Source organism: Melanotaenia boesemani, chromosome 2, assembly GCF_017639745.1.
Source record: "Melanotaenia boesemani isolate fMelBoe1 chromosome 2, fMelBoe1.pri, whole genome shotgun sequence".
Lineage (NCBI taxonomy): Eukaryota > Metazoa > Chordata > Actinopteri > Atheriniformes > Melanotaeniidae > Melanotaenia > Melanotaenia boesemani.
The window spans coordinates 8,137,874-8,163,119 of record NC_055683.1 but is presented as its reverse complement, the minus strand read 5'-3'; the positions used below and the strand labels follow the sequence as shown (position 1 = coordinate 8,163,119).

Sequence of the window (25,246 nt, the reverse complement as noted above, 5' to 3'; positions counted from 1 at the left end):
CATGAGAAGAGAAATGCTGCAACAAGTTCCGGAATGTCTGTGGTCACGACACAGCACCGACATAGGTCTGGTGAAATCTGCTCAGCCGGTGAAAGTGGATCTTCGACCAGGAGCCAGACCTCCTTGGAGAAATCAATATCCTCTTAAAGAAGAAGCAATCCAGAAAATTGAATCGGAAATTTATGGACTGGTGAAAGCTGATATTCTGGAAATAACACAGAATCCTCAAAGCAATACGCCCCTACTGCCCATAAAGAAACCGGAGGGCTCTTATCATATGGCCCATGATCTAAGAGCAGTAAATGAAGTGGTGGTCGATTACCCAGCAGAAGTACTAGATCCACATACCTTACTCGCTCAAATCCAACCAGAAGCTACACGTTTCACTGTGTTAGATCTCTGCGGTGCTTTCTTCAGTGTCCCACTCAGTGAGGAAAGCCGAGGTCTGTTTGGTTTCACATTCAAAGATCAATTCTACCAATACAGAAGATTACCACAAGGCTTCAAACACAGTCCACATATCTTCAACAAAGTGCTAAAGGATGACTTGGCAGGGATCGACCAGGAACTGAACAGTACAGTTGTTCAATATGTAGATGATATCATCATCTGTTCACCAGACCAGGAAACGTGTCACAAAGACTCCATCAAACTACTGCAGATATTGGCGGAGAAGGGACATAAAGCCTCTCAGAAAAAGCTGCAGTATTGCCAAGAGAGAGTGGTTTACTTGGGACAGACGATAACCCAAGGACACCGAAGCATCTCCGACAGTCATCTGGAAGCTATTTGAAAAGCTCCAAAGCCAAGAACGGTCCGAGAGATGATGACATTTCTGGGGATCACCGGCTATTCATCAGCCTGGGTGGAGGACTGCGCCAGCTTAACAGGACCGTTGAGAGCTATGATTAAAGACACTGGAACTGCTCATCTTCATAGCAATCTTTCTTGGACTCAAGATGGCCTTCTGGCATTTGAAACAATCAAACAGAGACTACAGGAAGCTCCAGCATTAGCTCTGCCTGATTACTCTAAAAACTTTTTGTTATACGTCTCCACTTCCACTGGAGGGAAACACGTGTGCAGTTCTTTGCCAACCCACAGGAATAGGAATTAGACCTCAGCCTGTTTCTTATTATTCTATTGCATTTTCTGAAGTTGAGCTAGGACTACCACTATGCTACAGAGCACTAGGAGTTTCTCTGATGTATAATAAAGCATCATCAGTCACGATGGGTTATCCAGTGACAATTCTTACCCATCATAGTCTGAGAAATCTTTTGAATTATGGCAAATACACACTGACCATGTCTAGACTTAGAGATTATCATAGGCTCCTGGAGCAGGAAGATATTACTCTGGTCAGATGTGACACAGTAAACCCAGCTGAACATTTGCCAACTCCAGAGGATGGTGAGCCACACGAGTGTGTTCATGAAGCAGAGAAGTTTTCAAGACTCAGGTCAGATTTGCAAGCCCTTCTGTTACAGGAAGCGGATGTGGAGTATTGGACTGATGGCTCCTGCTATCGCATAGGAGACAAATTGTGTGCTGGTTATGCAGTAATAAGAGCTCGGGGATCGGAGTTTGTTGTGGAAAAAGCAGAAGTAGTGCCACAGCCAGCGTCTGCACAGCTTGCTTAACTTGTAGGATTAACTGAAGCATGTTTGCTAGCAGAAGGCAAACGGGTGACAATCTTTACGGATTCTGCGTATGCGCATAATGTTTGTCACTTATTCAGTTCAGTATGGAAGAATAGAGGTTTTAAAAAATCAGATGGTTCTCCGATACAACATCGTAAGCAGATACTGAAACTTTTGCAGGCCATGATGAAGCCTAAAGAAATTGCAATCACTAAGTGTGCTGCACACAAAGCGGACATGTCACGAATCACTCGAGGAAATAAAGCAGCTGATGAAGCGGCAAAAGCAGTCACAGGAGCTAATAGAGAAATAGAGTTTGTGAAGGCCGCGCTCTTCAATGGTGGCGTGAACACTGCTCTAGGCCAGAGAGCCGTTGCTAAGGCAACGGACAGGGAGCAGAGGCCCTTATCTCGACAGATAACTCACACCTGCTGGAAACCCCCGTTTTTGCTCTCAGTGAGTGAAGGAGGGAGAGAAGTTTTATTAAAGTTTGAATCTATGACTGTTATGGCACACATGATGTGAGATGATGTTTTTAATCAAAACTGAGTTTATGGACTGCCTGATCAATACTCAGTTATGTTTCTCTATGTGTTATGTATTACTTATTCACATTTCATATATTCCTGTTTGCTTGCTTATTTACATTATTATCCTTAGATTTAGTGATGTTCATTAGGTTTTGGTTTTGATTAATAAGAGCTACAGCTTAGTGTTATTATTCTGTAGCTTACAGAGAGTGCATTCACAAATAAGATACAAATAAGAGACAGAGTTTTTTACACTACTGAAGAAGTGAAGAGAGGCTCAGAAGATCTGGGAGAAGGGAGTAACCTGTTATCTGCTCGCTCCGAAGCAGAGCGGAATTCCCCTGCAAACTCAGAAAATATTAACAAGCAGCCTTTGTGTAGAAAAACTGTAAGAATAGATAGATAACGGAGCAGGGAAAAGTGTCTTCTTTCCTTCAGCCCTGATGCAACCCAGAAGGAGGGACCAACTTGTAGGATGCTCACGTATGCTTTTCTGTCGATGGAAAATTACTGAGTGGGTTGGTTTTGAGTGTTTTTTCTGCTAGTGGGAAGGTACCAGATGGGATGGTTTTTAAGTTATGTATATATACTGGTGAATTTGTGAAAAGAGAGGATTGTCCGGAGATTTTACGGAGATTTTGAGGAGCTGCGGCGGAGGACCTGCAGAGATTTTTGGACCTTCATCCCTTCACTGGGATAGATTTTTCCCCTTCTTACCAAGGGAGATTGAATCATTATTAGAGAAGATGTAGACCGCGAAAGCGGAATCACCCATTGAGGGAAACTTTTTACTTTATACTTATTTCTTATATTCTGCTTTTCAACCCTCACTGAAAGGAAAGCCCGAAAAGGGAATTTTATTATTTTTTTTTTCTTTTTATTTTATTCTTTCTGTATTTTACCAATAAAAGAAAACTTGAATAAAAGGGTTATAGTTAACTTCGGTTAACTTCCCAACCAAACTTATTTCTCTTATATTTCTCCACATCCACTGAGGAGAGGAGAGGACAACACAACGAGCAGGTGAGCCCCAGATTCCCCAATACCCGAAGAGACATAAGAATTCGCTAGATTATTATTTCGATACCAGGTATTGATCCTGTTAGGACGATAGTACGGTAGCTTCATACTCCTAGACCCAAAGGCTATCTTATCTACCAGAATAACTCCTCAGGTCTATCTCCACATGAGAGGACGATAATAATCAGGAATTCTAAAGGGGTAAAATTGCTTATTCTCACGCCACAAGAATTGAGGTGGAAAGGTTCGCCCATCACTTCGCGACTGGAGTCTCACCGGTCGTTAAAGATCCAAGAGAGGAAACAACAGGACGTGAGCCTGAAAGGTTGGTCAAAGAACTGACAATAGGGTAAATATTCATCACCGGTTTCAACAAGTTGGAAGACAAAATCACTCTTAGAGATGTAATCTCACTACATTAGTCGGCTCCTGGAATGGATAAACAATTGTGGAGAGATAGAGGAGCCACTCAGGACTCTACTGGTTTATGGCGAAATCATGAAGGGTTAATAGTTGCCCCTCCAGACCTATTAGGTCTCATGATCCAGGAAGCACATGGACTAGCTCATGTGTCAAGGGGGGGAAGTAAGAAGAAAAATCACAATGGAGTATGGCTTTTGGGCGTCATATTTGCTTGAACAAATAGATAAAGTTATTGGCAAGTGTGTTATCTGTCTAAAAAACAATATTCGGAAAGGTGTGAAGGTTCCTCCTGGTTACATTCCCACTCCAACAGGTCCTATGCGTGAGTTGGTGATCGATTATGTCGACATGATAAAACCAGTCGGAGGTAAACGTTACATGCTGGTCGTTGTAGACAGATTTTCACGATGGACTGACGCATGTCCGACCAAACACAAAGATGCACAATCTGTGGCCAAGTTTTTGTGCCGTGAGGTCATAAGCAGGTGGGGACTTCCAGACAGGATATCCTCAGACAATGGCAAGGAGTTTGTGGATAAAACTGTGGGGTTAGTTTGTATAATCAAGTAGGGAATTAGATATCTTATTCTTACTTAATTATCATCTATACTCAACTAAACCTATGTTATTCATCATTTTTATGCTTGAAATATTTTTGATTCAACCTGTTATTATGGCAAAGATACTGGTCATTGTTCTTTTTCTCTCTTCTCAGTACACATGGGGACACATGGGGACCTGGTGGGTGGTTAGTTATTCAGAGGCCCCAACATTCTGAGTGGACATAAAAGTACATATAAGGACACTAAACATGGACAGTTAACCCTGACTGTCAACGCGATGACATCTGCGGACTGAGACATCATCACCATATCGGTTTACCCATCTGGAGGTTTTGGAGCCATATATTTTTGTTTGCCTTATTTTGTTTTAATGTTTAATCATATACTGTATTAATCTGAGTATTAATCTGAATTTGTTGAGATGTCACGTGAGCTATTGCTATGCATTTACTTTTTAGGTAGACATAGACGGGGTTTACCATTAGGCGAATAGATAATATTCTGTGACTCTTATTATGTGGATACATATGGGTGACCTCGAGTGCTTATTTTTTTGTTTCGGTGAGAATTGCTAGGCAGGACTTAGGCCCGGAGGGGTCCGATGGGTCGACTAGCCTCTTTTGGGCGTTTTATGATTTCTTTTGGGGCTCTCATATGTGTTTATTTAATTTGAGTCTTATATAGTTCGTTTTTTTTTCGGGACTGTTAATTCCAGTCCCGAAGGGGGGAATTATGAGGGATCTAAGCATAGCATTTGTATGGTACACACTTAAGTCTTTACCATATAAGGTTCTCTGTCCCACGGACTGGATTGACACAAGAACATGCATTCAATGCAAATGAGTATCCTATAGGCAAACTCTATGATTGGAGGACACAAGACTGAGGAATTTTCTTTGTTTAAACCCTATATAAGACAGAACGACACATCAAGTCTTTAGGTCTTCGTTCTGGCTTTGGGACCTCCAGATTTTGCTGCAGAAATCTGTTTTGATGTCTGAACTTTGGTAATAAACTTCTTTTTATTATTCAAGTCAGGGTCCAGAGACATTTTTGCCTGAAAGCCAATTTTTCCACATCTCCTGATCAAGATATATCAAGAGCTTAACCATTTTCTTATTGTAACAGAACATATAGTTTCGCTCAGGGAGGATAGAGGTGACACGGACAACAGTTTGTATAAACAGGGTTACCAAAAATTCTTTACTGGCATAAAAGCCAGTCTTAAATGTATCAAATGAAATAGCTTTGACTGAATGTATATATATATATATATATATATATATATATATATATATGCTGGGCACGTTAACGCAACACTAAATTAATGCAACGCTAAATTAACGCAACGCTTAAATAACAGCATTAATTTTAAAAATTTTTTGTTGTGTTTTTTTTTTTTTTTTTTTTTTTTCTGGACGCTGACTTTGATGACAGCCATGTCTTCCTTCCCTGCTGCAGCGGTGCATCTGATCTAATCAAGAGAGAGCGGGTTTATTAACATGAAAAGATATTTTCTGTCTGGAACTTAAGAAAGAAGGAGAACCAACTTTCTCTTTGTCTGTCAAAACCCAGGTAGATGGCAGAACATCATGATTTTTGGACTTGAAACTGCTCCCAAAAGACAATGAGAAACTTTTTATTTATTATTATTTTTTTAATAAATGCAGTTTCAATTTAGGCAAGACAGGAAAGTAATGCTTTTTGACTTTTACAAACGTAAAGCATAAATGGGGCCTTCTTCTGCCTTGTGTTCGGTGATAGTGATATGAAACTTCCAGCTGTGGAATCAGTGAGATGTGAGCTTTCAGTAGAGTTGTCATTTGTTCGCGTTCATGTTTCGTGTTTACATATTTTTCAGACTTTGTGTGCCTGGTCTTTGAATTGTTTGTCGTTTTAACTGTGTTTGGTGGTCACAGAAATGGTTTTGCTGAGCTGTTAACCCCTTAACTCCCGGTAGCGGAGGCTGCAGGTGCAGTCAAGCTAAAAATGAAAGTTTAGAGAATTTATAGGCCAGAAATCTGGATAATGAAGCAGTGAAGGTGCATGTATGGAAGTTATTGTGCATATTGTGAATATTTCTCTCTCCTCACCATCTAGAAGCTGTGAGATTCTCATCCTGCTTTCTGTCTGTTCACCTGATGCTGATATTCATCACATATTGTTCCTTCTGTGTTTAGAAGGAAGCAGCTTCACAGCTTTAAATTCATTCATTCATTTTTACCTTTTAGTTGGTAAATCCTGAACATCTCATCCTTCTTTCTCATAAATATTTGATTTTATAGGAAGAAATATTTTAACTGTTGGTGTTTAAAGAGAAAACTGCTGCTAAACCTGTTTATGTGTTTAGTGCAGGGGTCTGCAGCCTTTCCAATCCAAAGAGCCATTTTCCCCTCAGCCAGCTAAATAAAACTCCTTAAGAGCTGCAAATCTTACCAGACTTTTCAAAAAGGAAACTTAATATATATTTTTAATGAAGAGCCACCATAAGATATTTGCTACTTTTCCATTTTTAGGTTTTAAAATAAAAACTTAAAATCTTTATAAAAAGAGGACAGACAGACTTTCTTCTAAGGGATGTAGCTATGTGTCAAAAATTATATAAAAGGAAAAAAAAGTTTCTAGTTCCCAACATAATAACAAGAAAGATAGATTTAAAAAAATATTTTAGCCCCGTATTTGGAGGCACTGTGGAAGGTCCAAAGAGCCACTTCTGGCTCCAGAGTCGCAGGTAGGAGACCCCTGATGTCGTGTTTATAAACCAAAAATTGACTGCATTTTCTTTATAAAGCAGTAGGCCTTCTTTTAAAGGAAAGAGACATTTTGTTGATCTTGGGCACTGGCAGGTGTTGATCAACATGCCTTATCAGTGAAGAATTCCCTGTCGTTTAGTTGTCGTATTTCAACAAAATTTCACATCTTTTGTATTTCACATAACCCTCTGGCTCATTGCTGTTGTGGTGTGGTCAAAACTTTTCCACACCTCAGACATGGCTTTGCTTGCAGGTGGAATCAATACGTAATTGCCAGAGGCTAACCTCAGTTTCATCTCCTCAGAATCCATTTCCACATCTTCCTCACACTAATCGAAACTAATCACCTGACCACTGATTTACCTCGCAAGCCTGAGTCCAACCCAAGCCTGTGTAAAATAAAAGAAATTAAGCCCGAACCCAGGTCCTCATGGGTTTAGGCAAAAATCTTGAGCTCTAATGCCCTGGCGTTGTAGGGAGGTCATACAGGCACATGGAGGCCACAACTTACTACTGAGCCTCATTTTGACTTGTTTTAAGGACATTACATCAAAGTTGGAACAGCCCGTAGTGCGTTTTTTCACTTTAATTTTGATTGCGACACCAAATCTGTCATGGTTCCCGCATTCACACACCTCCTCCTTCCTCCTGCCCTCCTCCTTTGGATGACAAGTTGATGTTGCTCTTAGGACGGCGCAGCTGGACGACATTAGGCTGATTACTCCAGTCGCATATAGACGCCAGGCGGACCTTCAGTCTTCGCTGGATCGTACTACAACCTGTGGTAAACCGGCCGTAAACTCAGTCACGTCTCAGTCTCGTACCTTGTTGCTAACTCTCCTGTATTCTCTCTCTCCAAGAACCCCGCCTGGAAACGACTGCCACCCCGGAGAATTCTGTCTGCCCGCTCCCAGCCCCGTCCTACAAAGAACTCATCACTACTTCACTGTCTGTCACACAATAAAAGAACTTACTGAACTCCTGACGTTCTCTCACTTCTTTGGATCCTCACACCAGCCGTGACAAAATCCAGACCTCCATGTAGGCCTGTCACGATAACAAATTTAGCTGTACGATAAATTTTCTCGGAAATTATCACGATAAACGATAATATTGCGCAGAGCGCTAATGTGTCATTTTGAGACCATTCTCAATTAATATAGTGACATATGCCGTAATAATGCAAGTACACATTTTCAAAGGTCAATAAACTAAATAAATAAAAGCGCCTTTTTCACTGTTGCATCTTCAAATAAACTCCAGACAAGTAGACAAGCATGCCGGTTTTAATGACGAACCAAACTTCAGCACTTTACATCGAACAAAAACCTGTGTTCTTCTTCTGCTCTTCAAAATCTACTGCTTGTGAAACAAAGTCATTCTGCCCTCTGTTGGCCTTATAAGTAACTACAACCCAGCAGTTAGCTGGGATACCACATTCACATACGCCGGGACACCGGCCCAAAAGTTATGCGGCCCACTGGGAATCCTCCCAAACCTCTCGATTAGCCGGCATTGCTCTTAATGTGTATTTTGTCATATACGGTAGTATATAGGCTGATTCTATTTGCGTAATGTGCCTGCGGATTACAGGGGTTATTACGGTAGACCAGGAAGTGGGGGCTTTGTACTGACGTCGTAAGCTAGAATGTGTGTGTTCTGCTTACATGTGGGAAGCAGCGAAACAATAAAAGAGGAGATGCTTGCATCTATTATTTACATATTTCAGCATGAGAATCGGAGGTTTAGCGCGAGAGCGTGAGAAGCCACTTAAATACGCAAGTCTCACGGCCATTGCGTGTTGGCAGCCGTGCAAAACAAATGCGGCTTACCGGCTCGTGCTGCAACATGCTGCAGTCAAGTGTGACACTAGAGAGATCACTCCGCAAGAAACCAGAGCGTTTAGTCGAAATACTCCATAGTGAAACCTATTGTCATACACAGTCTATGGTAAAGGGGGGACGAAAAAAAATTATCGCGGCCGGCAAACTTATCGTGCTCTTATTTTCTTATCGTTCAATTAATTGACTTATTGCTTATCGCGACAGGCCTACCTCCATGGGTTAATAAATTTGATTTCCATTGACAATTTTTGTGTGATTTTGTTGTCAGCACATTCAGCTATGTAAACAAAGTGTCTAGTAAGAATATTTCATTCATTCAGATCTAGGATGTTGTTTTACTGTTCCCTTTATTTTTATGAGCAGTGTGTGTATATATATATATATATAGCAATAAACAGCAATTAATTTGGAACGCACAATAAACAATCTCAGAAATAAACCACAAAAATCAACAAATTCAGGCTATAAAAAAACAAGAATACTGTGGAAAATGCAATATAATAAATTTAAATAAAATTTATTAAATTGGGACCCTAACAACAGAACAAAGCCCAATCAAGTCCAAATAAATAAGTCAAAGATCCAAATTAGTCACTGTACTCAGTCCGTTCATGTGTATTAGTTGTTCGATGTATGATTGTGAAATTGTTCATGTACCTGTTTATCTACCCAGGTAATGTGATCTTGTTTCTTATCTATATGCAATGGATGTGCTTTCTCCAGATATACAATGATGTCACCGACCTCAAACCCTAGACGCATGTAAGCCGGTGTCCTTCACTGTCCTCCGGTCTGGGCTCTGGCCCACCATCACAACTGACTCATACAAAAAAAAAAAAAAAAAACCTGCATAGAGCAACAGTTTTTCTCCCATTGTTAATTTTGTTATCTCTTATCTCTTTATTTATTTTTCTAAATCAACTGTACAATATTCTTTCTTTTTTTAGTCTTAATTGACGAACAAATGAATTTTTCACACTGACAATGTATACAGCGAAATGAGTTTTTAAACAGCCAACACAAAATTATGTAAAGATTAATTGTTTTAAAGGGTTTCAGCTTTTCCCACCGCTTAGTGAACAAATTATGAATTAAATCACGTTCCAATCATGTTTAAAATTATTAATTAAATTACTGTCTTAATTATGAGGTGGCATGGCTCAGCAAGGTAGAGCGGTCATCTTGTAACCCAAGGGTTGCCAGTTTGATCCTCGGCCACATCGAGTTCATGTCGAGGTGTCCTTGGGCAAGACACCGAACCCCTAATTGCTCCTGATGGGTCGTGGTTGAGCGCCTTGCATGGCAGCTTCCACCATCAGTGTGTGTGTGAATGAGTGAATATGATGTATGATGTAAAGCACTTTGGGTATCATTCCTGGTACAGTAAAGCGCTATATAAGTACGGACCATTTACCATTTTACTATCTCTCAATAACTCAAATGCACACTCCGGTTGGTTTTAAACATTGTCTTAGAAGCATAATGACACAAAACAATAATATATCCACAAAATGAGCAATTAGCCGTGCAGCTAGCATGCTATGCTAGGCGATAACTTATCACTCACCGGAGTTTTCTCTCCACAAAAACACAATAACACAGTGATGTCCGGCAACTCAGAAGCCTCCCCACTCTTCATCCAGTTATTATGAAAATAGAAACTACAGAAACTACAATTAATTTGATTAATCTGTAAGCTTTGATCTGATTAAAAATTTTACTTCATATAAATATATATATAGTGATTATAATTGTGGTTACTAACAAAGGTCAAGGGAAAGCGTTCATTAAATGAATATTGGCCCTTCATTAATTAATGAAATTTTAAAAACTCAGTTTCATGAATCTTGACCTGAGGGTTTCCAGTTTCGAGTTTGGACTCTTCAGTCCATCACACAGCTTCTTCGCTCCTGGTTCATGCAGGTCGCTGTAACTCAAGTCCAGTTCTATCAGACTGGAGGACTGGGAGCTGAGGACTGAGGACAGAAGTCCACAACTTCTCTCTGAGACACCACACACACTCAGCCTGGAGAGACAGAAAAAGACAAAATTATGCAGAAAGTTTTACACACAGTTAGTGAGTATTCATCATCCTGTGTGTATTGCATTTACTGCAATCTTAAATACTGTCAACCAAACAAACTCTACATATCCCCGTGTGTATATATATATATATATATATATATATATATATATTGTATTACATTGTTCTCCCATTTCCCCCAAATCCCTGGGACAATGGATGCAAATTAGCATTTTGCTATAATCTGGTATGTTTACATTCATGCTACATAAGCCTGTCTGTTCATTGGCATGCACTGTACCGCTCAAATAAATAAATAAAATAAAAATAAAATAAAGACCCTGGAGAGACTGGAACAGTTCTGATTCATGTTCAGACCACTTGCGGATCCTCATCGGTTAGTAACCTGGACTTGGAGCCGAGGACACCAGTAGCTGCTGTACTGGAGCCCCACAGGGAACTGTATTCTGTCCCCTGCTCTTCCCCCTCCACACCACAGATTTCAACTACTGCACAGAGGCCACTTCAGATGTTTCCTGGTGACTCTGGGGTATTTGGAGAGGAAAGGGAGAACTGGACTACAATGATGTGCCTATAATAATGCCTTGAGACAATTTTTGTTATGAATTAAAATTGAACTGAGTAAGACTAGAGCATCTTTCTCCAGATTAGGTGACTAATTGTGTAGCTTCTGTAACCAAATTGTCTAATTTATTTAAGGTCTTTTAAAAATTTCTTGGGAGGTTAATTTGGTGCACTTGCTGCCCTGATGCATCTGTTCATCCTCTTGATAGCTGACACATTAATGATGCACAGCTTAGTGCATGATTTGTCAGGTAATGATGCATCGGTAAAGTTAAAACTGGCCTTAATATATATAGGTGAAAAACACCAAATCTGGCAACACCAGCCACCACAGAGCCGCACTGCCCCTGCGTAATCAAATTACCCAATTCGAAGGCAAAATCCACTGAAGCCAGCAGTTCCACTGCTGCCTCAATGATCACTACAGTATCTTTGTATTATTACTTAAAATAATTATTTTGAAAAGATCAGTGATGATCCAGGAGGGAGAAATCTGGCCTTTTTGTGTAAACTTTGCCCGAGTGTCAAGAAGCAACTTCTGACATCAACAACATCAACATGAAACCTGAAACGGCAGATTGAAAAACACCTGGCTCACCTTCTAAGGTATGTGGAATAAATGTCACTATAACCAATCTACAGACTTGACAATAGCGTGCTAAAGCAGATCCTCTACCACCCAAAACTAAATAACGACATACAGTAGCAGCAGCTCCATTGTCTTCATCTCTGTAGACGTGAGGAAAGAGGAGCCCTCAGCTTTCATAAACTTGACAAACGCAGACATATGGTCTGTATGTCTTTTTTTGTTTTGGTTTTATATATATATTGAACATGTTCAATATTTCCAATTGTCGGCTACAGCCATTTCTGAGCAGATTATTGGGACAAATCTACTCGGAACACACCACAGACCATATGATAATTGTACAAGGAAATCTCACGATGATCGGGCGTTTGCCGTCCAAGGTCGGTAAGAGGCAAAATCAGGACAAAAACAGCCCAAAAATCGTTGTGTGTGTACCAGGCTTAACTGTGACCTACAAAACATACCGAATAATACAATACAGTCTGGAATCATTAGATATCTAGGCATAAACATTTCCCCTAGGTTATCAGACCTAACAAAGCTAAATTATGTCCACTTACTAAAAGCAATAGAGGATGATCTCTCACAGTGGAGGCACTTACCCATATCACTCACGGGGAGGGTTGCCACAATTAAAATGATGGTTCAACCTAAAGTCAACTACCCGTTTTCAATAATACCCACTAAACCATCCCCCAGCTTGTTTAAGTTGCTATATCTAAATTTCTACGGAAAAATAAGACATCAGTCTAAAAACTTTACAAAAGACTAAAGACAGAGGTGGATTGGAGCTTCCCAACTTTAATCACTTCTTCTTAGCTAACAAGCTGCAATACATATCTCAATGGCTTAAACCTAGTGGTCTGGATGAACCATGGTTAGATGTAGAGCAAGCATTATGTGAGGATCTGGTTATCTCTGACCTGCCATTCATCAGCTCAACCATCAAAACACATAAGTGTTTTAAAAGCATCAACACCAGTTCCTCTTTAACGGTTTGGTGGGAATTTCTAAAGATAACCAAGTCTTCACTTATTTCACGTAAGCTTACACCCCTCTGGAACAACCCTGACATCCTGCAAAACAAAAAGATGATTAACGTCATTCAATGAAAAAATAAAGGAAGAAAACGGTTAGAACATATAATAGAAAAACCTATTATCAGGTTAGCAGAATTTAAATCTCAATGCCCCACAGCTATTATAAAAACATGCAGACCATTATTTAAGCAAGAAGATTCAATCCCAATTTAAAAATGGGAGGCTGAGTCAGCCAGTAACTTTAATCAAAATGAATGGTCACACATATGTTTAACCACTTTTAAAATGACTAAGAATACAAATATGCGACTAATACAATAATACAAGGACCAGCAGACTGAAGGGCAGCTTCGTCCACTAGGCTGTCAAAATACTAAACTCTCTCTCTGCTTTGCCCCCCTTCCACACATGCACACATACATATGAAGTATGGACTCCAGAGTATGGATACACCATCCCTGGTCTGGTCAAAGTGTCCAGTCTGCTCCAGAACCTTCCTTACAGAGTGAAGAACCTGGAAGTGTGTGAGCAGCAGCCATGGTAAGAGCTGTCTGAAACCATCAGATGGTAATGAAAGCTGCTCCAATGCTTTCTTTATGACCTCTTGGAGGAACAGCGTAGCTTCCTTTATGAAAGGAGATAATTCCATAACACACTTCATTCTGGCTGCAGCCTTGGAAGCAATGCTGGTGTTTATCCAGTTGTACTAACTGGTAAATGTGTGGACATATATGAGGACAGTGGGGTGTGTGTGAGCATCTGTGACAACATGTTTTACTTTTCCTTCCCGTTAATCACCAAACTTGATTATAAAGTCATATTTTATATCTGAACACGTTCACATGACATATAGTTTCCATGTCAGTGTGATCAGACTGCATTAGATGAAATATCTGAATCCCTTTCTGTAGAATATTTATTGAACATCTGTAGTTTCAGAGCTGCAGAATAAAACCACAGGTGAGGCTCATTGTGGTCGGATTCTCAATGCAACGCTGTCATCTTTTCTTGGATCCCTCTGAATTTATCCCACCACCTTTCCTAAACTCCATGATGTTTTCCATCAGGGTAAAGGAATTTAGGCAGGAAAAAGCATTGGGGGTGATTCTGTTTACTATGTGACTGAACCACTGGATGGAAACAACGTGATAAACAAGCAGGACGAGCAACGTTTCAACCAAAGCTGAGAGACAAAGTAGAGCATCTTTATTTAACCAGAGGCTCATTTATACCTTTAAGTCCTAAATAAAACACATGTTCCTTCATTTTAAAAGATGCGTTACTCTGGACATATTTCATTCACAATATTTCAAAGTAGTTTAGAAAACATTGCAGATTATTCCATCACAGAGATGTTTGAAGCTGAAACAGAGGAAAAACATGTGAGAGCAGCAGAGAAACCTGACCTGAGAGTTTCCAGTTTCCAGTTTTCCAGTCCATCACACAGCTCCTTCAGTCCTGAGTCCTGGATTCTCAGGTCCAGGTCCTTCAGTCTGGAGGACGGAGAGCTGAGAGCTGAGGACAGAGCTGAACATCCTTCATCTGAGAGGAAACAGCTGCTCAGTCTGAAGAGGAAATAATAAGACAAGTAATAATCTGTCCCATGATGTACCCTCATACCAGCAGCAGTATATTTCTCCACATCCTGCTATATATGTACTTACAGAGCTTTGCTGGAGGCTTTGACCACTGGCAGCAGCTTCAGAAGAACCTCCTCTGAAGGAGAGTATTTCTGCAGGTCAAACACCTCCAGATCTTCTGATGACAGTAAGATGAAGGCCAGAGCTGACCACTGAGCAGGAGACAGTTTATCTGTGGAGAGACGTCCTGATCTCAGGAACTGTTGGATCTCCTCCTCTAGAGAACGATCATTCAGTTCATTCAGACAGTGGAACAGATTGATGATTCTCTCTGCAGACACATTCTCACTGATCTTGTCCTTGATGTACTGGACTGTTTCCTGATTGGTCTGTGAGCTACTTCCTGTCTGTGTCATCAGGCCTCGTAGGAGACTCTGATTGGTCTGCAGTGAAAGACCCAGGAGGAAGCGGAGGAACAAGTCCAGGTGTCCATTTGGACTCTGTAAGGTCTCGTCCACAGCTCTCTGATGGAGATGTAGATCTGGTTTATTTAACTTTGTGGGCCTCTTAGAAAGTTTTTTTTGTTTTTCAAACAGGTTGATTCCAGAGTTGATGAAGGTCAGACGGACATGAAGAGCAGCCAGAAACTCCTGAACACTCAGATGGACGAAGCTGAACACCTTCTCCTGGTACAGTCCTCTCTCCTCTTTAAAGATCTGTGTGAACACTCCTGAGTAAACTGAGGCTGCTGTGATATCGATGCCACACTCTGTCAGGTCTGATTCATAGAAGATCAGGTTTCCTTTCTGCAGCTGATCAAAAGCCAGTTTTCCCAGAGACTCAATTATCTTCCTGCTCTCTGGACTCCAGTGTGGATCTGTCTCAGCTCCTCCATCATACTTGACCTTCTTGACTTTGGTCTGGACCACCAGGAAGTGGATGTACATGTCAGTCAGGGTCTTGGGCAGCTCTCCTCCCTCTCTGGTTTCCAGCACATCCTCCAGAACTGTAGCAGTGATCCAGCAGAAGACTGGGATGTGGCACATGATGTGGAGGCTTCGTGACGTCTTCATGTGGGAGATGATCCTGCTGGCCTGCTCCTCATCTCTGAACCTCTTCCTGAAGTACTCCTCCTTCTGTGGGTCAGTGAACCCTCTGACCTCTGTCACCATGCCAACACAGTCAGGAGGGATCTGATTGGCTGCTGCAGGTCGTGTGGTTATCCAGAGGCGAGCAGAGGGAAGCAGTTTCCCCCTGATGAGGTTAGTCAGCAGCACATCCACTGAGGTGGACTCTGTTACATCAGTCAGGGTCTCATTGTTGTGGAAGTCCAGACGAAGTCGACTCTCATCCAGACCGTCCAAGATGAAGACAACCTGGAGCTCTTCAAAGCTGCAGATTCCTGCTTCTTTGGTTTCAGTAAAGAAGTGATGAACAAGTTCCACCAAGCTGAACTTTTTCTCTTTCAGCACATTCAGCTCTCTGAAAGTCAGTGGAAATGTCAACTGGATGTCCTGGTGGGCTTTGTCTTCAGCCCAGTCCAGAGTGAACTTCTGTGTTAAGACAGTTTTCCCAATGCCAGCCACTCCCTTTGTCATCACTGTTCTGATTGGTTCATCTCTTCCAGGTGGGAGTTTAAAGATGTCTTCTTGTCTGATGGTTGTTTCTGGTCTGTGTGGTTTCCTGGATGCTGTTTCAATCTGTCTGACCTCATGTTCATCATTGACCTCTGCAGTCCCTCCCTCTGTGATGTAGAGCTCTGTGTAGATCTGGTTCAGAAGGGTTGGGTTTCCTGCTTTAGCAATCCCCTCAAACACACACTGGAACTTCTTCTTCAGACCACATTTTAGTTTACGTTGACAAATTGGAACAAAATATTCTGAAAGAAAAGAAGAAATAAGAAGAGTCAGTAAAGATTTGAAGCCTCTGAGGAATGAGGATGTGAACATGTGATGTTCATGTGTTGAGACATCAGTAAATGTGTCATTTATCCAGCAGCTTCAATCTTTAGAGAAATCCTCTTACTGCTCTGCAGACGCTCAGCCAGCTCCTCCTGCTTCATCCTCCTCAGGAAGTCCACTGTGATCTTCACTAACGCCTCTCTGCTGCTCTTCCTCTGCTCCTCATCCTCACCCTCTAACACTGAGCATTCTGGGTAATCTGGACTCAGAAGCTTCTGGATCTTCTTCAGCTCCTTCTTCATGAAAGTGATCATGTTGTCCTCCAGCAGCTGGAAGAGAAACGATATGAAGGACACAATCAGACTGAAATCATGGAGCCAAACATCAGATCCATGTTGGACACACTGACAATCCACTGGTCTACAAAGGTCAGCATGGAGATGATGTGGACAGAAGAGATGGAGAAGTAGTTGTTGTACATGTACAGACCATAAATATGGAGTCCAGCTGTGTTTGATGCTGCTGGGCAGACTGACCACTGGGAAGCTCTGAGCTCTGCTGGTCCACTCTGTGGAGGAATCAGGAAGAATCACATCACATTCTGTCACATGGAAAAGCTGCTTTCAGCTTTTAGGAAGCTCTCACCAACACCTTCATGAAGCTCTGTGCTGAGGTGCCCTGGAGCAAGGCAGCCACAGCCAGTGTGTGCTTGGATAAGACTGACTGATGTCAGATGGAGAACCATGAGAGGAACTGTTAGAGTTTAAACCAGAAATAGTTTTGGTTTGTTTGTGAGTCAAAGGGAGTTTTAGGGAATTTGCTTTACATGCAGAAATTCTGTTTCCTGGAAGGTTTGGAAGTTTTCTAAAATAAAATAAAAACTTAAATCTGCCTCTGAATGTTCAAGTAAACCAACTCAACATCAAGTTCAAACTATTATTTTCTCCATGTTCACAGAGCAGCTTTACTGTGTTTAGGAAATGGAAACAAAGGTTTTATTGGAAGCAGCAACACATTCAGCTAAAGTTGTTAAAGAGACAAAGTCAGCCAGAAAAAGAAGCTCTACATGGAGCAGCATGTTATTTCCTAACAGTGTCAGGACTGAATATCATATGTAACACACAGCATGAACAGTAAAGAGGAGCTCGTTCACACTGGAAACATGAAGCTTTGTGAGTTCTTAGAGAAATCCAGCTGTCTGAGTTTGGAAAGAACTGGATCAGACTGGTCTGACTGGGTTTAGGATCAAACTGCAGCTGTTTGCTGGTTGAACCATCTGATCCAACTCGTCTTACATTTGATCCCATCTGAATGTCCTGATTCTCAGAAACTGTAGAAGCAAAAAGATTCACAACACAAAGTAAAACCTGATTCTGAGAGTTCAGCTTCAACTTTTACATTTTAATACTGACAACTACTTACTGTCTGTTAGATCCACGACTTTGATGGAAACCAATTAAACGTCCCATCGACCAGTCGCTCTTCATGGACACACAGCTGGGTCCAAGTCCAGGTTCTGGTTCTGGTTCAGGTCCAGGTCCAGGTTTTTGCTTCTGAAGGAACCTGACAGAAAAGCAGAAATGTTATTAAATCTCAGTGTTCAGTCTAAAACCCATCAGAGACCTGCTGAAGTTCAGAACAGATGTTTTCAGAGGAGCTCATGTCTGATGAAGAGGAGCTCATGTCTGATGAAGAGGAGCTGTCAAAGAGACCAGATGGACGTTGGCAACGTGGCAACAGAGCAGAGTACATAGAGGCCAAGTACAGGTTCAGCAGGGCGGTGAGGGATGCTAAACAGCTGTACTCAAAGAAACTCCAACATCAGTTCTCCTCTAACGACTCTGCTTCTGTCTGGAGGGGGCTCAGGCAGATCACCAACTACAAGCCACGATCGACGTCTTGCCAACAACCTCAACGACTTCTACTGCCGCTTTGAAGACCACCTGGACAGCTCTCACGCCTCCCCCCACCACACCTCACACCGGCTCCAGCCTACCAGCCCCTCCCCCACCACCACAATAGAGGCTGTACACCTCTCACCATTACAGTGCCCCCTCCCCCTCCCCACGTCCCCCCCACCGTCACCTCTCTCTGTCCTTGAAAGAGATGTAAATAGGCTCTTCAAGAGACAGAACCCCCGCAAAGCTGCTGGGCCAGACTCCGTGTCTCCAGCCTGCCTGAAGCACTGTGCAGACCAGCTGTCTCCTCTGTTCACGGACATCTTCAACATCTCACTGGAGACATGCCATGTACCAGCATGTTTCAAGGCATCCACTATCATCCCAGTCCCCAAGAAACCGGGACCCACAGGACTGAATGACTACAGACCCGTCGCCCTGACCTCTGTGGTCATGAAATCCTTTGAGCGCCTGGTTCTGTCCCACCTCAAATCCATCACGGACTCACTCCTGGACCCCCTACAGTTTGCCTACAGAGCCAACAGGTCTGTAGACGATGCTGTAAATCTGGCCACTCACTTCATCCTCCAGCACCTGGACTCTGCAGGATCCTACGTCAGGATCCTGTTTGTGGATTTCAGCTCCGCATTTAACACAATCGTCCCGGCTCGTCTGCAGGACAAGCTTTCACAACTCAACGTGCCCGACACCACTTGCAGGTGGATCACTGACTTCCTGTCGGACAGGAAGCAGCGCGTGAGACTGGGAAGCCACACTTCGGACTCCAGGACGATCAGCACCGGCTCCCCGCAAGGCTGTGTTCTTTCTCCCCTGCTCTTCTCTCTGTACACGAACAGTTGCACCTCCAGTCACCAGTCTGTCAAGCTCCTGAAGTTTGCAGACGACACCACCCTCATTGGACTCATCTCTGGTGGGGATGAGTCCGCTTATAGATGGGAGATTGACCGTCTGATGGCTTGGTGCAGCAAGAACAGCCTGGAGCTCAATGCTTCCAAAACAGTAGAGATGATTACGGACTTCAGGAAGAGCACAGCCCCACCCTCCCCTGTCATCCTGTGTGGCTCCCCAGTGGACACTGTGGAGTCCTTCCGCTTCCTGGGCACCATCATCTCCCAGGACCTCAGATGGGAGCTGAACATCAGCTCCCTCATCAAGAAGGCTCAGCAGAGGATGTACTTCCTGAGGCAGCTGAAGAAGTTCAATCTACCACGGACAATGCTGGTCCACTTCTACACTGCCATCATGGAGTCCATCCTCACCTCCTCCATCACCGTCTGGTACGCTGCTTCCTCTGCCAAGGACAGGTGCAGACTGCAGCGTATCATACATTCTGCAGAAAAGGTGATTGGCTGCAGCCTTCCTTCTCTCCCAGAACTCTACTCCTCCAGAACCCTGAGGAGAGCAGGGAGGATAGCAGCTGACCCCTCCCACCCTGGACACCATCTGTTTGACCCTCTCCCCTCTGGCCGGAGGCTGCGGTCTATCAGAACCAGAACCTCCCGCCACAAAAACAGTTTCTTCCCCTCTGCCATCAGGCTTTGGAACTCACCTAAACACTTACCTGACTAACTGACACAACGCAATTCGCTATATTAGCGACATCTGGATGTTCGTTATCTTAACGCACATCCAAGCACACAGGAGTTATATTAACACACTCCCCCTCTATTGGTCACTTCAACTTGTACATTTTTATACTACAGACTGCACTTTTCATGTAAATACACTACTTTACTTTTATCTTATTTTTATGTACATAACTTTTTATTTCCACTCTTATATAGTTTTTCAGTCTTAATGTTATATGTTCAGTTGGCTTGTTCATATCTTTATGGTTCATATTTATTTATTTATATGTAGGCACCGTCAAATCACAACAAATTCCTTGGAATGGAAGTTACTTAGCAATAAATCTGATTCTGATTCTGATTCTGATTCTGATTCTGATGACAGACTCAGAAGTTCTTCCAGCCTGATCAGAGATCCACATCCAGCTCAGCCTGCTGATGAAAAGCCTCTGAAAGGCCTCAGTTCAGTCTGGAACCATACTGACACACTCATTCTAATTCTCTGATAAAGTCTTTACTGGTTGGTTGATCAGATGAATTCTGCTCTTTAGTTGACAAACTACACTGGAAACAAGCAACACTGGAACATCTGATGTTTGCAGGTAAACAGTGGAATTAAAAAGAAAGAAAAGAACTTTAACAGGATGATGTGAACAGATCTATGTGGAGAGAATGAATCATTGGAAAGTGATTGAGCTCATTTTGATGGAAAGTTCTGCTGAACTAAAATAAATAGAAAACACAGATTTCTGACTTTGGACGTGAACTTTAATGCTGTTCAATGAAGCTGTTTTCACACATGAACTGCAGCCTTGAAATGTTCCAGAAATGTTCTGGATGCAGATGAGAAGACAAATTCCTGCAACATTCCCTCCTGATTTCTTGCAGAGATTCTGCAGCCAGCTGTCTGATCAGAGATCCAGAAACCAGGAGCTGCAGCTGCTTATTGGAGGTGGAACCATGGAGGAGGAAAGTTAGGACTTCATCTAAGAAGCAGCTCACTCTGTTAGAAGTCATAGATGTTAGAAGCTCCAACAGAGTCAGACTGATGTCCCAGAATGTTCCAGAAAAGCAGCAGCAGCTCATTCAGACACCAACATGTTCTTCTTTCTTCATCCAGCCTGATTTCATGTCCACATCTTCTCCTGAAAGCTGCAGCAGATCTCAGCTGATGAAGCTGATGTGTCTCTGCTTTGATCGTTGGCTTATGGACCAGGAGGAGACAAAACTGAAAGATTTTGGTGACACAGCTGATCTGAGGAAGCTGCTCAGCTGTTTTCAGGGAAGAGAGCCACCAGATGTGTGGCAGCTTCCACAGCTAATGATCTCTGAACTGACTGGACTTTCTCCAGCTGATGAAGACCTTGGAACTGAACTTTAATCTGCTGCATCACAGACAGCTGCAGCTGCAAAGACTGTGTGAAGAAAGTGTGTCAGCTCCACGTTCCATGTGATCAGTGGACTTCAGAGGAGACGGACTCGTATGTAACATCCAGTATGACCAGTAAGGAGGAGGCTCCCTCACACACAGGAAACATGAAGCTTTGAAACACAGCTGAGTTTGAAAGAACTGAACCAGATGAATTCAGACTGATGTGACTGGATTTAGGATCAAACTGCAGCTGTTTGTGCTTCTAGAGTTATTGGAGGATGCAGGATGTTCAGATGTGATGAATCAGATCAGATGATGCAGCAGCAAAGATTCACAGTAAAACCTGATTCTGAGAGTTCAGCTTCCACTTTTACATTTTAATACTGACAACTACTTACTGTCTGATAGATCCACGACTTTGATGGAAATCATAACAATCGTCCTTTGACTGGTCGCTCTTCATGGACACACAGCTGGGTCCAGGTTCAGGTCTAGATCCAGGTTTTAGCCTCTTAACTCTCCTGATAGAAAAGCAGAAATGTTATTAAATCTCAGAGTTCAGCCTAAAAACCATCAGAGACCTGCTGAAGTTCAGAACAGATGTTTTCAGAGGAGCTCATGTCTGATGAAGAGGAGCTCATGTCTGATGAAGAGGAGCTCATGTCTGATGAAGAGGAGCTCATGTCTGATGAAGAGGAGCTGTCAAAGAGACCAGATGGACGTTGATGACAGACTCAGAAGTTCTTCCAGCCTGATCAGAGATCCACATCCAGCTCAGCCTGTTGATGAAAAGCCTCTGAAAGGCCTCAGTTCAGTCTGGAACCATACTGACACACTCATTCTAATTCTCTGATAAAGTCTTTACTGGTTGGTTGATCAGATGAATTCTGCTCTTTAGTTGACAAACTACACTGGAAACAAGCAACACTGGAACATCTGATGTTTGCAGGTAAACAGTGGAATTAAAAAGAAAGAAAAGAACTTTAACAGGATGATGTGAACAGATCTATGTGGAGAGAATGAATCATTGGAAAGTGATTGAGCTCATTTTGATGGAAAGTTCTGCTGAACTAAAATAAATAGAAAACACAGATTTCTGACTTTGGACGTGAACTTTAATGCTGTTCAATGAAGCTGTTTTCACACATGAACTGCAGCCTTGAAATGTTCCACAAATGTTCTGGATGCAGGTGAGAAGACAAATTTCTGCAACATTCCCTCCTGATTTCTTGCAGAGATTCTGCAGCCAGCTGTCTGATCAGAGATCCAGAAACCAGGAGCTGCAGCTGCTTATTGGAGGTGGAACCATGGAGGAGGAAAGTTAGGACTTCATCTAAGAAGCAGCTCACTCTGTTAGAAGTCATAGATGTTAGGAGCTCCAACAGAGTCAGACTGATGTCCCAGAATGTTCCAGAAAAAAAGCAGCAGCTCATTCAGACACCAACATGTTCTTCTTTCTTCATCCAGCCTGGTTTCATGTCCACATCTTCTCCTGAGAGCTGCAGCAGATCTCAGCTGATGAAGCTGATGTGTCTCTGCTTTGATCGTTGGCTTACGGACCAGGAGGAGACAAAACTGAAAGATTTTGGTGACACAGCTGATCTGAGGAAGCTGCTCAGCTGTTTTCAGGGAAGAGAGCCACCAGATGTGTGGCAGCTTCCACAGCTAATGATCTCTGAACTGACTGGACTTTCTCCAGCTGATGAAGACCTTGGAGCTGAACTTTAATCTGCTGCATCACAGACAGCTGCAGCTGCAAAGACTGTGTGAAGAAAGTGTGTCAGCTCCACGTTCCATGTGATCAGTGGACTTCAGAGGAGACGGACTCGTATGTAACATCCAGTATGACCAGTAAGGAGGAGGCTCCCTCACACACTGGAAACACGAAGCTTTGAAACACAGCTGAGTTTGAAAGAACTGAACCAGATGAATTCAGACTGATGTGACTGGATTTAGGATCAAACTGCAGCTGTTTGTGCTTCTAGAGTTATTGGAGGATGCAGGATGTTCAGATGTGATGAATCAGATCAGATGATGCAGCAGCAAAGATTCACAGTAAAACCTGATTCTGAGAGTTCAGCTTCGACTTTTACATTTTAATACTGACAAATACTTACTGTCTGTTAGATCCAGGATTTTGTTTGAAATTAACTAAACCTTCTATCGACTGGTCGCTCTTCAAGGAGACACAGCTGGGTTCAGGTCCAGGTCCAGGTCCAGGTCCAGGTGCAGGTTTAGGCTGGTTCCTGTGAATCCAGATGTTTGGTGATGTGAGTTGTGATCTCTGACATGGAGAAGAGTCATGGACAATTAGAGATGGACATCTCACCTCTGAGTGGTTTTAGAGGGAGGGACTCCCTCCTCTCTGTCCTGATCCATGATGCTGGATTCACATCAGCTCACACACACTTTCTACCTTCACCTGCAGAGGAAACACACATCATTCATCTGAACATCAACTGAAATCCTCCTTTCCATCATCTGCTGCTCCTCCTCTGATTGGCTCTGAGTTTCTGCTTCATATCAGAGTCAGATGGATGCAGTCAGACAGCAGTGAGGAAGAGGAAGCTGCCTTCAGCTGCTGGACTTCTGTCAGGACAGCAGGTGGAGGGATGGAGCTGCAGACCAGCACAAGCCATGATGATGAAACTAATTACAAGACAAAGAGGACCATAATATGCAGAATAATTATAATTCACTTCATTCACATTTTCATAGCAAATACAAAGAAGAAGATAAAACAACAGAAGCATGTTAAACACAGTGGAAGTGGGACAGTTTGAGTTAGAAAATGTCTCTGAGTGGGTGAACCAGATGTTGGCGCTAAAAACAATCCTCCAAATGAGCTGAGAGTGAAAGTTAAAGAGTTCAGCTTTAAGAAATCTGAAATGAACTGAGGAGCTTGTCCATGCAGAACATCTAGAAGTTCTCACCACAAAGCACATGAACTGGAAACCAGTAAGAAGACCATCAAACAGGAGCCATGTGAGCTCTTCTGTTGCTTCCAGAGCTTTGCTGCAGCATCTTGTACAGTCAGAATGATCCAGACAAGTTAAACATGCATCACTCTGATTTAAATCAGAAGAAATGAAAGTGTGGAAAATCCTTGTAAAGCTGAACACAATCCATCAGAGACTCGTATCCACTCAGTGTCCACTGAGAGCAAGAAGTTTTCACTCCCCAGTTACAACCACTCGTCTGTTCTTACTCTGGAACACTGTCTCAGTTACTGATCCATACCAAATAGTAAACAGTCATCAGTGCTTGTGTGATTTTTTCAGCTAAAGGAGACGATCCTGTACAGTCTCCTTTTGAAATTCAGCCGTTTCTACCAACTTAAAACCTTAATTTCCCTCCCACAGACTCACTTGCCAGAGCCAAGCAGCCATGCAGGAAGGATCGGCTCCACCAGCCTTTATCTGCTCAGTGTTGTTTGACCAATAGGCGAGGATCTGGTCCAAGACACGTCTTGAAAGTGTCTTGCCCCCCCATTTACATAATGAGGCAGAAATGCAAAAGGAAATGTAAAAAGGAAGCAGAGAAATGAATATGCTTGGAAAAGAAAATCTAAAAGGAAAATAACACAAAAAATATAGACAAAATTAAATGAGGAAGGAATAAAAAAATCACCAAATAAATAAATACATTTAACTGAAAATGACACGGAAAAGTAAATAAATAGGAATATTAACATAAAGTTAATTTAAAACACCTGGAAATGACAAAAGAAATATACATTTGTGTCATAATTTATAGGTTTCTTAATGGAAAAACGTCTTTTATATTTTGTTGTATAATTTATTGGTAGATCAATTTGTTCATTGAGCCATTTCTATATTTCTGTATTTATTTTTTATTTTGACAGTTCTCCATACATCTGGAGCATCATGGAA

General features: G+C 42.2%; 1 protein-coding gene across 2 annotated transcripts in view; it reads right to left on the bottom strand.

Moving 5' to 3' along the window:
- LOC121653796 (NLR family CARD domain-containing protein 3-like) overlaps positions 1 to 23,737 on the bottom strand; it is a 63,737-nt gene extending 40,000 nt beyond the window's left edge. The window contains exons 1-8 of one of the 2 annotated variants that reach the window (XM_042007459.1): positions 23,683 to 23,737; positions 23,471 to 23,599; positions 21,752 to 21,874; positions 17,917 to 18,057; positions 16,984 to 17,062; positions 16,619 to 16,823; positions 14,678 to 16,472; positions 10,629 to 10,802 (exon numbers count right to left, since the gene is read on the bottom strand). In XM_042007459.1, coding sequence (XP_041863393.1) covers positions 10,629 to 10,802; positions 14,678 to 16,472; positions 16,619 to 16,823; positions 16,984 to 17,062; positions 17,917 to 18,057; positions 21,752 to 21,874; positions 23,471 to 23,599; positions 23,683 to 23,732 — 2,696 coding nt within the window. In that variant the 5' untranslated portion in view covers positions 23,733 to 23,737. Of the gene's footprint in view, positions 1 to 10,093; positions 10,803 to 14,419; positions 14,555 to 14,677; positions 16,473 to 16,618; positions 16,824 to 16,983; positions 17,063 to 17,916; positions 18,058 to 21,751; positions 21,875 to 23,470; positions 23,600 to 23,682 lie in introns of those variants that run through there. The other variant, XR_006012866.1, reaches the window with a different exon arrangement.
- Between the last annotated feature and the right edge of the window lie 1,509 nt (positions 23,738 to 25,246).